Source organism: Schistocerca piceifrons, chromosome 3 (assembly GCF_021461385.2).
Source record: "Schistocerca piceifrons isolate TAMUIC-IGC-003096 chromosome 3, iqSchPice1.1, whole genome shotgun sequence".
NCBI lineage: Eukaryota > Metazoa > Arthropoda > Insecta > Orthoptera > Acrididae > Schistocerca > Schistocerca piceifrons.
The window spans coordinates 525934040-525946300 of record NC_060140.1 but is presented as its reverse complement, the minus strand read 5'-3'; the positions used below and the strand labels follow the sequence as shown (position 1 = coordinate 525946300).

At 37.9% G+C, this 12261-nt stretch overlaps 1 protein-coding gene across 1 annotated transcript in view; it reads right to left on the bottom strand.

Moving 5' to 3' along the window:
- The window catches only part of LOC124788796 (BAI1-associated protein 3), a gene marked incomplete at its 5' end in the record, with an annotated part of 518896 nt that overhangs the window by 227949 nt on the left and 278686 nt on the right, over positions 1–12261 (bottom strand). The window contains 2 exons of the mRNA XM_047256078.1: positions 8209–8247; positions 9075–9126. Coding sequence (XP_047112034.1) covers positions 8209–8247; positions 9075–9126 — 91 coding nt within the window. The remainder of the gene's footprint in view (positions 1–8208; positions 8248–9074; positions 9127–12261) is intronic.

Below are 12261 nucleotides of genomic sequence, written 5' to 3'. Positions count from 1 at the left end.
AAATAGTTTATTTCCTCACAAGCAGATCTACAAGTATACATGGGAGAGCCCTTCCAAAAATATCAGTTCAGTAATAGGCAATTTTGTTCATGATAAAAATTCCAACATCAGAACAAATGATGTTAAAGTCTACAGGGGTGCAGGATGTGGCTCAGATCACTTCTTGTTAGGTGCAAAGATGGTACTAACATCTATGGGGCAAAGGCAAATTAAGAGGCAAATATTTTCCTGAGGACCATTTTGTTGTTTTTGTGGTCTTCAGTCCTGAGACTGGTTTGATGCAGCTCTCCATGCTACTCTATCCTGTGCAAGCATCTTCATTTCCCAATACCTACTGCAACCTACATCCTTCTGAATCTGCTTAGTGTATTCATCTCTTGGTCTCCCTCTATGATTTTTACCCTCCACGCTGCCCTCCAATGCTAAATTGGTGATCCCTCGATGCCTCAGAACATGTCCTACCAACCGATCCCTTCTTCTAGTCAAGTTGTGCCACAAACTCCTCTTCTCCCCAATTCTATTCAATACCTCCTCATTAGTTATGTGATCTACCCATCTAATCTTCAACATTCTTCTGTAGCACCACATTTCAAAAGCTTCTATTCTCTTCTAGTCTAAACTATTTATTGCCCATGTTTCACTTCCATACATGGCTACACTCCATACAAATAGTTTCAGAAATGACTTCCTGACACTTAAATCTATACTCGATGTTAACAAATTTCTCTTCTTCAGAAACGCTTTCCTTTACATTGCCAGTCTACATTTTATACTCTCTCCACTTCGACCATCATCAGTTATTTTGCTCCCCAAATAGCAAAACTCCTTTACTACTTTAAGTGTCTCATTTCCTAATCTAATTCCTCAGCATCACCCGACTTAATTCGTATACATTCCATTATCCTTGTTTTGCTTTTGTTGATGTTCATCTTATACCCTCCTTTCAAGACACTGTCCATTCCATTCAACTGCTCTTCCATGTCCTTTGCTGTCTCTGACAGAATTACAATGTCATCAGTGAACCTCAAAGTTTTTATTTCTTCTCCATGGATTTTAATACCTACTCCGAACTTTTCTTTTGTTTCCTTTACTGCTTGCTTAATATAGAGATTGAATAGCATCGGTGAGAGGCTACAACCCTGTCTCACTCCCTTCCCAACCATTGCTTCCCTTTAATGTCCCTCGACTCTTATGACTGCGATCTGCTTTCTGCACAAATTGTAAATAGCCTTTCGCTCCCTGTATTTTACCCCTGACACCTTAAGAATTTGAAAGAGAGTATTCCAGTCAACATTGTCAAACGCTTTCTCTAAATCTACAAATGCTAGAAACGTAGGTTTGCCTTTCCTTAATCTTTCTTCTAAGATAAGTCGTAGGGTCAGTATTCCCTCATGTGTTCTAACATTTCTACAGAATCCAAACTGATCTTCCCCGACGTCTTCTTCTACCAGTGTTTCCATTCGTCTGTAAAGAATTCGCATTAGTATTTTGCAGCTGTGACTTATTAAGCTGATAGTTCGGTAATTTTCACATCTGTCAACACCTGCTTTCTTTGGGATTGGAATTATTATATTCTTCTTGAAGTCTGAGGGAATTTCGCCTCTCTCATACATCGTGCTCACCAGATGGTAGAGTTTTGTCAGGACTGGCTCTCCCAAGGCTATCAGTAGTTCTAATGGAATGTTGTCTACTCCCGGGGTCTTGTTTCAACTTAGGTCTCTCAGTGCTCTGTCAAACTCTTCACGCAGTATCATATCTCCCATTTCATCTTCATCTACCTCCTCTTCCATTTCCATAATATTGTCCTCAAGTACATCACCCTTGTATAGACCATCTATATACTCCTTCCACCTTTCTGCTTTCCCTTCTTTGCTTGGAACTGGGTTTCCATCTGAGCTCTTGATATTCATGCAAGTGGTTCTCTTTTCTCCAAAGGTCTCTTTAATTTTCCTGTAGGCAGTATCTATCTTACCCCTCGTGGGATAAGCCTCTACATCCTTACATTTGTCCTCTAGCCATCCCTGCTTAGCCATTTTGCACTTCCTGTCGATCTCATTTTTCAGATGTTTGTATTCCTTTTTGCCTGCTTCACTTACTGAGGACCATAGATACTACAAAATATGACTTAGATAGCTTAATTTGTTCAATTTCTTTATTAATTGCAATTACCAAACAAACTGAGGCACCTCAAAGAAAGAAACAATGGAGCATATGTACCAAGGAACTAAAAAGTGCATACATGAAGCAGCATTTGAAGCCATGGGACTGCAAGAAGGACAGGGGTCCCTAAAATGGTGGACTCAAAGCACTGAAGAAAAGTTAAACCTAAAAAATATGTTGTACAGTAACTGGTTGAGAACAGGAGTCAAACAGGATAGAGCCTTGTATATTAGAATGAACAGAGAAGTAAAAAAAGACATCTGAAAAAGGAAAAACGAAATCTGGAAGGATAAATGCGAGTTGCATTGCTCAGGAAACAGGTAATAAAAAGAGCAAAACTGCTGATTATTAGTCTGATAGAATGGAGTAAGTATTTTAAAGGCCTGCTAACAGAAGAAAGGATAGAGTACAAGGAAATAAAGTAGATGAGAGAGAACTAGGCTGGTGAAGAGGTAGAGAATATAACTATGAAAGAGGTGAAGAAGGTGGCTACACAAATAAAAATAGGAAAAGTACTAGGGCCTGAAAATGTATCAAAAGAGTTAATGAGGTATGGCCCAAGCATTCAGTATGAATTTTTGAGTAACTTATTTAATACATGTGTATGATATGGGGAGGAAATTCCAGCAGAGAGAAAGTTAGCAATCTAAGCACCATGCATAAAAAAGGAAACATGGATGTATGTAGCAATTATCGTGGCATTAATGTCACAGGTCCCATTAGCAGGCTGTACAGGAGGATTTCAAAGTCAAAATTGGAAAAGATTATAATTAAAGTGGATAAACAAAGTGGCTTTTGAAGAGCAGGTCATGTGTAGATAACATCTTTACCCTAAGACAGATCATGGAGAAGAGATTGGAAAGGAATCTAAGCAGTCATCTGCACTTCACAGATATTGAGAAAGCATACAGGTATGACACAGTGCCACTAAAGATATTGTTCAAGATGCTGTGGTCAGGGGAATTTCCAGAATTTATGTAAGAAGTATCATAAACATCAACAAGCCAGCAGAATGCATCATTAAAGCGAGGGAAATAAATTTCTAGAGAGGCCTTCAAAATAAATAGAGAACTGAAATAAGGATGCTGTCTGTCTCCACATTCTTTAAGATGCACATGTAGAAGGCACTGGATCTCTGGTGTAGAAAGTGCATGAGGATGGGTATTTGAAGTAGGGAACATGGGGATTTGAAGTAGGGAACCACTGTAGGTACACAATTTTCTATTCTGATGATCAGGTCTTTGCAGCAAACAATTAAGAAAATATATATTCATGTTTAGCAAATTGTGGCATCTGAAAATTAATTTTGAGAAGATGGAATATTGATGTTCTGGAGAGAAAGTAAGGAATTTGGACATCAATGGACTTGAAATTAAAATATGTAAAGAGTTGAAGTACCCGAATAGTATTCATAACACAATGGAATATGTGACAGAGACATCCAACAACAGATCAGGCAGGGAAGAGTGGTTATCCAAAAATTAAATCCTGTACTTTGGTTCTCAAATACGAGTTTAGAGGTTTTATTTTTATTTATTCATTTGACATTAACAGAAAGAAAAAAATATCTAAAACTTTAGAAATAAATGACTTGAGAATTACTTGGCTGTGTAAGAAATGAGAAAATAAAAAAAAGGATGCAGAACCATTACATTATTATGGATAATATGGAAGAAAGATAGCTGGGATGGTTATGGCATGTCTAAGAAATAGAAGAAGGCAGATGGCCAAAGAGAGCACTTTCATGGCAACTGCCTGGAAGGAGAATAGGAAGACCATGAAAAGGGTGGCTAAGTGGTAGCCAATTGAGAGAAGAGGCATAGAAAAGGATGAGAAGGAATGGTGAGACCGAGGCATTTGGTGGCAAAGACAGGGGATGCAGTGACAGCCGTAGGATGCACGCAACAACAAGAGGTCAACATAAAAAGCTAACTGAACATACATTCTTTGTAATAGTTCCTTCCAAATTTGCTATATGAAGTGCAACAGTAGTAATTTTATGACTCAAAGTGCACTTAAGGTGATTGTGGATAATGCTTTTTATGAAACGAATGTTGCAATCATGTATGTGTACAGAATGTGTTATTTATGAATGAGTTGCATATTTTAGATGAAGTATTTCACTAATAGTGCGAATCTATGAAGGAACATTTACAAATTGAAGGAACAATACCAGAGGAAAATTAGAAACAAAACCCTACAGGACGAGCCTGCAAACTGTGGATGAAAAATGGAGAACTTCTGAGCTCACACTGGTAGATGCAGCAGAGGAGGTATGCGGAAGGACTAGTAATAGGAGATGCAAGGAAAATTCTTAAGTTATAGAAGCAATTTTGAAGAAGAATATGGCGTGAAGAGTATAGTTTCAACAAATGACATTGGAAGTATTAAGACTGTAATATCAGAAAGAGGGAATCACAAAAAGTAGTTGTAGACGAAAAGAGAAAGGTGATGGAAAAACAAACCACAATGATGGAACAGGATAATGAAGGATATAAGAAGATATTGTTTGGAATGATTAGAAATAGGAGAAGAGGAATGGCAGAGAATGTAAAAATGGTTGATAAAGATGAGAATGAGGTAAGAAAGGAGGACAGCCTCTAAGTGCTATGGAGGATGTATTTTGATGATTTGCAGAAGCAAGATGGAGCAGTGGATGAATATAGAGATATAGAGGAGATTAACTGTCAGTGGCAAAAGGTCTAATGTGGATGGAAGTGGAAGAGGCACTGAAGAACATAACAAGGAGGAAAGACACCAGTTTTGGATGAAATAAATGTGAAAATATCAGATCAGCAGAAGAGTTGGGGCACAGAGGTTGTAGAAAGTTATCGGAGCTATGTTGAAGAAACTGAGTACTCTAGAAGCACTGTGTGTGTCTTCAAGAAGGGAAGACAAAAGGATGTAAAAAACTATAGAAGCATTACCCTTGTATGTTACAATGCAAACATTTTTTAGAAGATTCTTGATATATGGATCCTGAAAATGATACAAAAATAACTGAGAGAAGAACTGTATGACTTCAAGATGCGCAAAATACCAAGTCTTTTCAAAAATTCCAGAACTTTGTCCACAAAATTTTTCTATGCTTACCTTTTACTTATCATACATGGCCTCCTTCAAAATACTCTCCTCCACAATTGATACACCATTCCCTATGCCATTTCCACTTCCAGAAGCAGCCTTGGAACACCTCTTGCTGGATCATTCTGGGTGTCATCTGCAAATTTTCTTTCATCTTGTCTATCATTGCAAATCTTCATCCTTTCAGGGGGTTTTTAACTTTGTAAACAAAGAAAAGTCCACAGGGGCAATGTCTGGAGAGTATGGAGGATGAGGCAGCACAGTGATTTTGTTTTTTGTGCAATAGTAACGCACCAACAGGGATGAACATGGGGCGCGTTATCGTGAGGCAAAACATATGGACTGTCTTACCACATTTCATGTCATTTGCTTCACACATTTTCTTGCAGGTGTCACATCATGTCCCAATAGTACCATCGATTAACAGTTTGTTCCTGTGGCATGAATTAATAATGAACTAATCCTTCAAAGTCAAAGAAAATTGTCAGCATGGCTTTGACATTTGGTATTGAAGAAACTTTTCTGATCCATTGTGAAGATTGAACCTTGGTTTCAACATCATAACCATAGACCCACATCTCATCACCAGTTACGACTCTCTTAAGAAACATCTCGATCTCATTTGTGCAAGCCAAAAGCTTTTCGCAGATTGCGAGATGAAGGTCTTTTTAGTCTTGACTCACGAGCCATGGGACAAACTGTGTGTCAACACAACAATGCATTCCAAGGTGCTGTGTCAGGATTTCATGATATGATCCAACTGAAATGTTATATGCTTCTGCAATCTCTTGGACAGTCAGTCTTTGACTGGCACACGCAATTTGGTTGCCGTTCCTGACATGAGCATCACTGGTAGAAGTTGAAGGGCATCCTGAAGGAGAGTCATCTTCAACTTCCTTTCGACTATTTTCAGACCATGTGAACCATTCATAACACTGGGTGCACTTAAGCACTCATAAAGATAGACTTCATGCATCATTTGGCGTGCCTCTGCAAAGGTTTTACTGAATTTCACACAAAATTTAATGCAAATGCATTAATCCTCTAACTCTGCAACCTCAAAATTTGCAAACTGTGTGACACAACATTCTACTCACTACAGCACTGAACAATATTAAATGCCATACAACAATGAAACTTCTGGCAGTTACACATTAAACACAGGTGTTTACAGGGATACCATTTGCATTTAGCTTCAACACACCACTGGCACGAAAATACGGATGTTCTGGAATTTTTTGAACAGACCTCGTAAATCATATTTGCAGTGAGACAGGTGCAGGGACACCACTACGAGTAGGCAAGAGATCCATTGATGGAATTTTTGGATTTACAGGAAGCGTATGACACTACATTCAGAAGTAAAGTTTGAGAGACCCGGAGAAGAAAATGGGTAGAGAGGCAGAGATGTACCAGGGAGGTGTAAATTTTATGATTGTGGGAATATAGAGAAAAGTAGCTTTTCATAATGGTGATGTATAGTACAATGACACAAGTGGCAAGAGATATAGAATACAGATGACAGCAATTTTGGTTTCTCCTGAGTTGATGGTGTAGGCGGACAAAGAGGAGGAAGTACAGAAGCAGTTATATATTTAGGAACAGGTTGTGCCTACAGTTTAATGAAAAGAATCATGAGCTGTTTTAGGTAACGACAAATGTGTATGACAAAATCCTTTTTCTTTCTCAAAATTTCTTACATTTTCAGTTGGCTTGAATTTCTGCTGACTGTCTTGTCATTTGATGATACAAGGAAACATTTGCTAGGGAACTTTGTGATAGAAGTAGGAGTCCAAACAACAAGTAATAAAATCTATGTCTGACACCTAAAAAAGACAACTAGGGAAGCCATCAAAATATTGGGTAAAGAAAGAAGGATAACTTGAATGCAAACCTAAAAACTAGTAAACCACCAATTTTGTCAATAATGCCCAAAGATCAGGGAGATAATTTTGTGTGATATATGATTATATAGGATGAAAATAGGACTGTGATTTGTCTGGCATCATCTCACATCATGAACATCCATTTGTTCACTTACAGCATCATTGAGGAGACATGTATCTTCAGCAAGTCAGTGCACCATCACATCACTATTGAACTGTGTCCAAATGGTTTGAGGTACATTCCTGGAATGTGAAGGCAATACTGTTGTCTTATTGGTTCACCTGACCTTGATGGTTTTGAGTACATAAGCAGCAGCGTCAGGAAAGATGTACTTTCTTTGGACCCAGCTCTGGTCAGTCTCTTATGTCCAGTGTTTGAATGAACAGAGATCACAATATCTCCCCAATGTTTTATGTGTTTTCTGGAATCCATGCCATGACAAGTTGTTGCCACCATTAGAGCAAAAGGAATGCTACACATTATTAGGTCAATGCCTCTTAATTCAACTGCTCATCAATGATAAACATAAAACCCATTTCCTTCTCTTTGGCAATAATCTTTTATAAAATTCTGTTCTACTAGAATGATCCTGCAGTTAATGAGGTCCCAAATGTTTCATTGTATCCTCAATTGACTGCTCTCTTTCTTGATTTTAGTTTCAATATTACATTTCTCCCCCCTCTCCCCACTCACTCCATCATTTTCTGTGCTGATCACTTCTGCTTTGCAATCAATATTAGATGCGAAACTGGTGACAGAAGACATGCAGAAAATGTAAGTCTATATGTCTGTCAGTTTAAATATTTTACAACAAAATATGAGCCTAAAGTATGCTTTGTGAGAAAAAGCTATCAGAAACATAATAGTATGTAAAATAACTACCTCTATGTTGTTTATATGAAATCAAATAACAACACCAAAACATCTGATGATGAGCACTGTAAACAAAAATTGTAAATGGAAACCACTGAAATTGTAAGGTACCAAAAATGTTGTCTTACACTTGGGACTAAGAGAACTATGTCTACTCTAAGTGACGTTAAAAGGGCAATATCACAGCCCTTGACCATTTGGTACCTCAAAGATTTCCAGTTCTTTGCCCACATCCTCCGCCAACTGAGAACATAAAGGGTGGATTTCACTTCATGGTCTTCTTTCCTGCACTTAGCTTCCAAACATCAACTCTCACATATAATTTAAAATCAACAGTACAGGATGTCAACAGCATAGAAACAAAACCAAATACACACAATTATAATGTTGTTTTCAGACTTAGGCCTGTAAGTTCAATATTATGTTCTCTTACTTTTTTGTTCTTTTTGAGGGTTTTGAATGGATTTAAGAACACTAGAAACACACGATTCTATGCCTTTAGCAAACTCAAGTGGTCCACTTGTAACTAAATTTGAGTTTTCTTTTGCACTGAATAAGATGCTGCACATTGTTCCCAATTTATTTCTTGGGTTGGTAATAAAATATTTAACCAATGGTGGTCCAAAATTTCTATACAGTTATTTTCTAGTTTCTGTTTTTAGGACTTTTTCCAATTTAGGAACACAATAAGGATCTGTTGAACCACATGCTGAAAACTATAAATTTCTACATCAATTCTTTAAGTCTGAAGACAACATAACCATACCATTAAACAGAGACTCACATTACACAGGACTGAAAGAATATGCACATAAAAACACACATCACTAAAAATAAAAATAAAATTATATTTATACACAGGTACTACTCAGGACAGTAAAATGTTATCATAAATGAATCAACCCAAAAGAAGACATCAGGGGTAACATGAGAAACTAAAAAGGTTTTCAGCTAGTGAAGGATGCAAGTTGAAAGTATATTTTACAACAACAACCATTTTTGGTTACATTCAAAACATTTGTGATACATTCAAAACATAAATAAATCATGAAGTTAGTTGTTCATCTCACCATTTTTTCAAGTTGCTTGAAAATTGCAGAAAAGTAGGGAACACCATTTGTGCTGTAACAAAGAGCAGAACAGCATTAGATGAAATATAAAATAAGCCATTCACTGTTCAATAAAATGTATTAGATATTTATGGCAACTGAGTTTAAATTCACACCAACCACAAAAGCAAATCAGAGTAGTTAGAAACAGGATAAGTTTAAGGAAGAAAAGTTGAAGTACAAGATGGAGGAAAGGAAACCTATTTCTCAATAGTGAATAACTTGCACAGTTTTATTTATAGACAAATGTTTCAAATTAAATAATAATATGTGTATTGCATTTTTGACATCTACATAAATTAATTAGGTTTGGAAAGTAACATTGTTAAGCTGACATCCTTCTTTTCAGATGCAAATTTGGAGCTTCCCCTCAAAGGTCTACACAGCTTTCTCCAACATTTCATTTGACCCAACTTTTAATGTTTTGATGAAGGGAAATTTTCAGGTCATCAAATCTGTAGCACTCTTTCATGTTCACTCTTGATTCCAGATTGCTCCACAAAAAGAAGTCACAAATTGATAGATGGGGAGAGCATGTAGTCCAAGAAACATTGCTGAATCATGAAATGATATGCAGCAATTGTTGCATCACTTCCACAGATGCTCTTTCCATGTGAGCTGAGGCACCATCCTGCTGGAACCACATTTCTCACATGTTCACCTGATGCCTTTCCAGTTCTGGAAGCAGGAAGCTGTTTAAAATTTTGAGGTAGCATGCTGACATAGCAGTAAAAGCGGTTTCCCTTGAGTCAAGAAAGTAAGGTTCAGCAATCACTGTCTTGAAACACCACACCACTTTTTTTTTTTCTTTTTTGAGAGGTTTCCAGTGTGGTTCACATGGGTTCTCTGAAGCCCAGTACTGACAGTTCTTTACATTAATATGGCCATCCAGAAGGAAATGGGCTCTGTCACTCATCATTATTAAGACATTTATCAAATTCGATTCCATATGGAGTGGGTGCGCTCAGCAACTACGTTTATTTAATGTTGAGAAAACATATGTAAGTATGGCAATCAGTCAGTAATAACCTGTTTACTGCATATCTAAATTCCAACCACTGTGTGACTACCACCAATGTGGTAAGATGTAAGTCAAATCATCATTATCACTTGTCTACACAAATAGCCCCTACTAGACTATCCACATCACTATTTCAGTTCATACTTGGTGTGAACACTGAGTTCTCACAGTAGTGATCATAGCCACATAGCAGTTAAAATCTTGATGCAATAAACATGTTATTAGCAACTGACTGCTGTTCATTTTCTCAACTTCATCATTAAAACATCTACATCTTCCCTAAGAATAATAGCCATTACATCACAAAAATTTTTGTGTTTCACAAAATCCCTTTCATTTAGCTGCTGGATGATCATTATTTTATATGAGTGAAATTTTAGATTATAATGTAAAATGCAATGAGGTTAATGACAAGACATATCCAGTGCTACTTCCTGTCACCTAGTGGATAACTCCCCCCATCCCCCTCCCACTCTCCACCCTCCACCCATAGAGCCAGTACTCCTTTACACATCAACCCATCACAGCAAGGTGTTTCAATATGGGACTGCACCTTGGCATTCAGTATCATAACTCTGAAGAAAAAGATATTGAACCATGTTCACTGAATCACTGTTCCTAAAAACCTGCTTGACTATAAAAACACTATGTTCTACATTCCATCATTGCAGCGACTGAAACTGCATTGTCTGAAACATATGTCGAGGTTGTCCAAGGTCAATGTCCTCACTCCCCACTGAGGACTAGCAGTTTAAAAAACATATGTTTCCTTTGCTGCACTCTTTAGAATTCCTCTGCTGCACTCTTTAGAAGACTAAGAAAGCATATCAAACTGAAATGTTTTTAGGTTCAAATTAATGATATGAATATAACAGAGGGAAACATTCCATGTGGGAAAAATATATCTAAAAACAAAGATGATGTGACTTACCAAATGAAAGTGCTGGCATGTCAACAGACACACAAACAAACATAAACATACACACAAAATTCAAGCTTTCACAACCAACGGTTGCTTCGTCAGGAAAGAGGGAAGGAGAGGGAAAGACGAAAGGATGTGGGTTTTAAGGGAGAGGGTAAGGAGTCATTGCAATCCTGGGAGCAGAAAGACTTACCTTAGGGGGAAAAAAGGACAGGTATACACTCGCGCACACACACACACACACACATATCCATACGCACATACACAGACACAAGCAGACTATGTAAAGGCAACACTGATCATTTTTAGCCGCTTCCCACAGGTTTTAACGTCATTATTTCTTCGTCAGACAATTGTTAGCCTCATTTTCATAATCTGCCACCACAAAACCACTCCTTTAATACATTTACATGCAGTTTTTTCGAAATTTTCCCAAATTTCTCCACCCTTTATCATGTTTAGGTGGCAACACAACCACCTAACCTTTGTGCACATCGTTGTTTACCAACCCAAGTTCACCACAGGATTGACATAGCTCATCTTTAACCAACACTTTTTCGACTTTTTTCACACCAAATCTCCAGTTGCTTTCTATTTCACCTTTATCTCTCCCCATATATTTTTATTTTCATTTTCATTTCAGCCTCATGTTACACTTTCCACCTTCTAATACCATGTCACCCTCACAAAATCCCCACAATGACCCCATTAAGTTTTATTTACATTCCCTCCGCAAACATGCCTTCGCCCTAGCCAGATTACACTCCCATATTTTATTTACTCAGGCTTGTCTGACATTTGGCATTACCCCCCAAAGGTCTCACACTTAAAGCTTCCATCTCTGGCTGTAACCCTTCTTTCCATCAGTCCCTATACCAGTTCCAAACTGAACAATCCATTGCCCTCACCCACCTAATCCTTCACCTACACATCAACTCAGCCAATAAACACACCCGTCAACTCCTATCCTTAATAAAAGTCCTCAATCTTTCCTCTCCCACATCCACACTGGCTGTTCAGAGCATCCTCCTACAGGCCAACTGCAAATTAGAACAGCATGCCACCCTCCACCTCAAAAAACTATCCAATCTCCTAGTTTCCCACCTCCGGAAAGGCAACTCACTCACCCTTCACAACCTTTCCAGCAAACCTCAACCTCCTCTCATTGCACACAAACCCAGTCTCTCCCATCTACTCAATCTCCC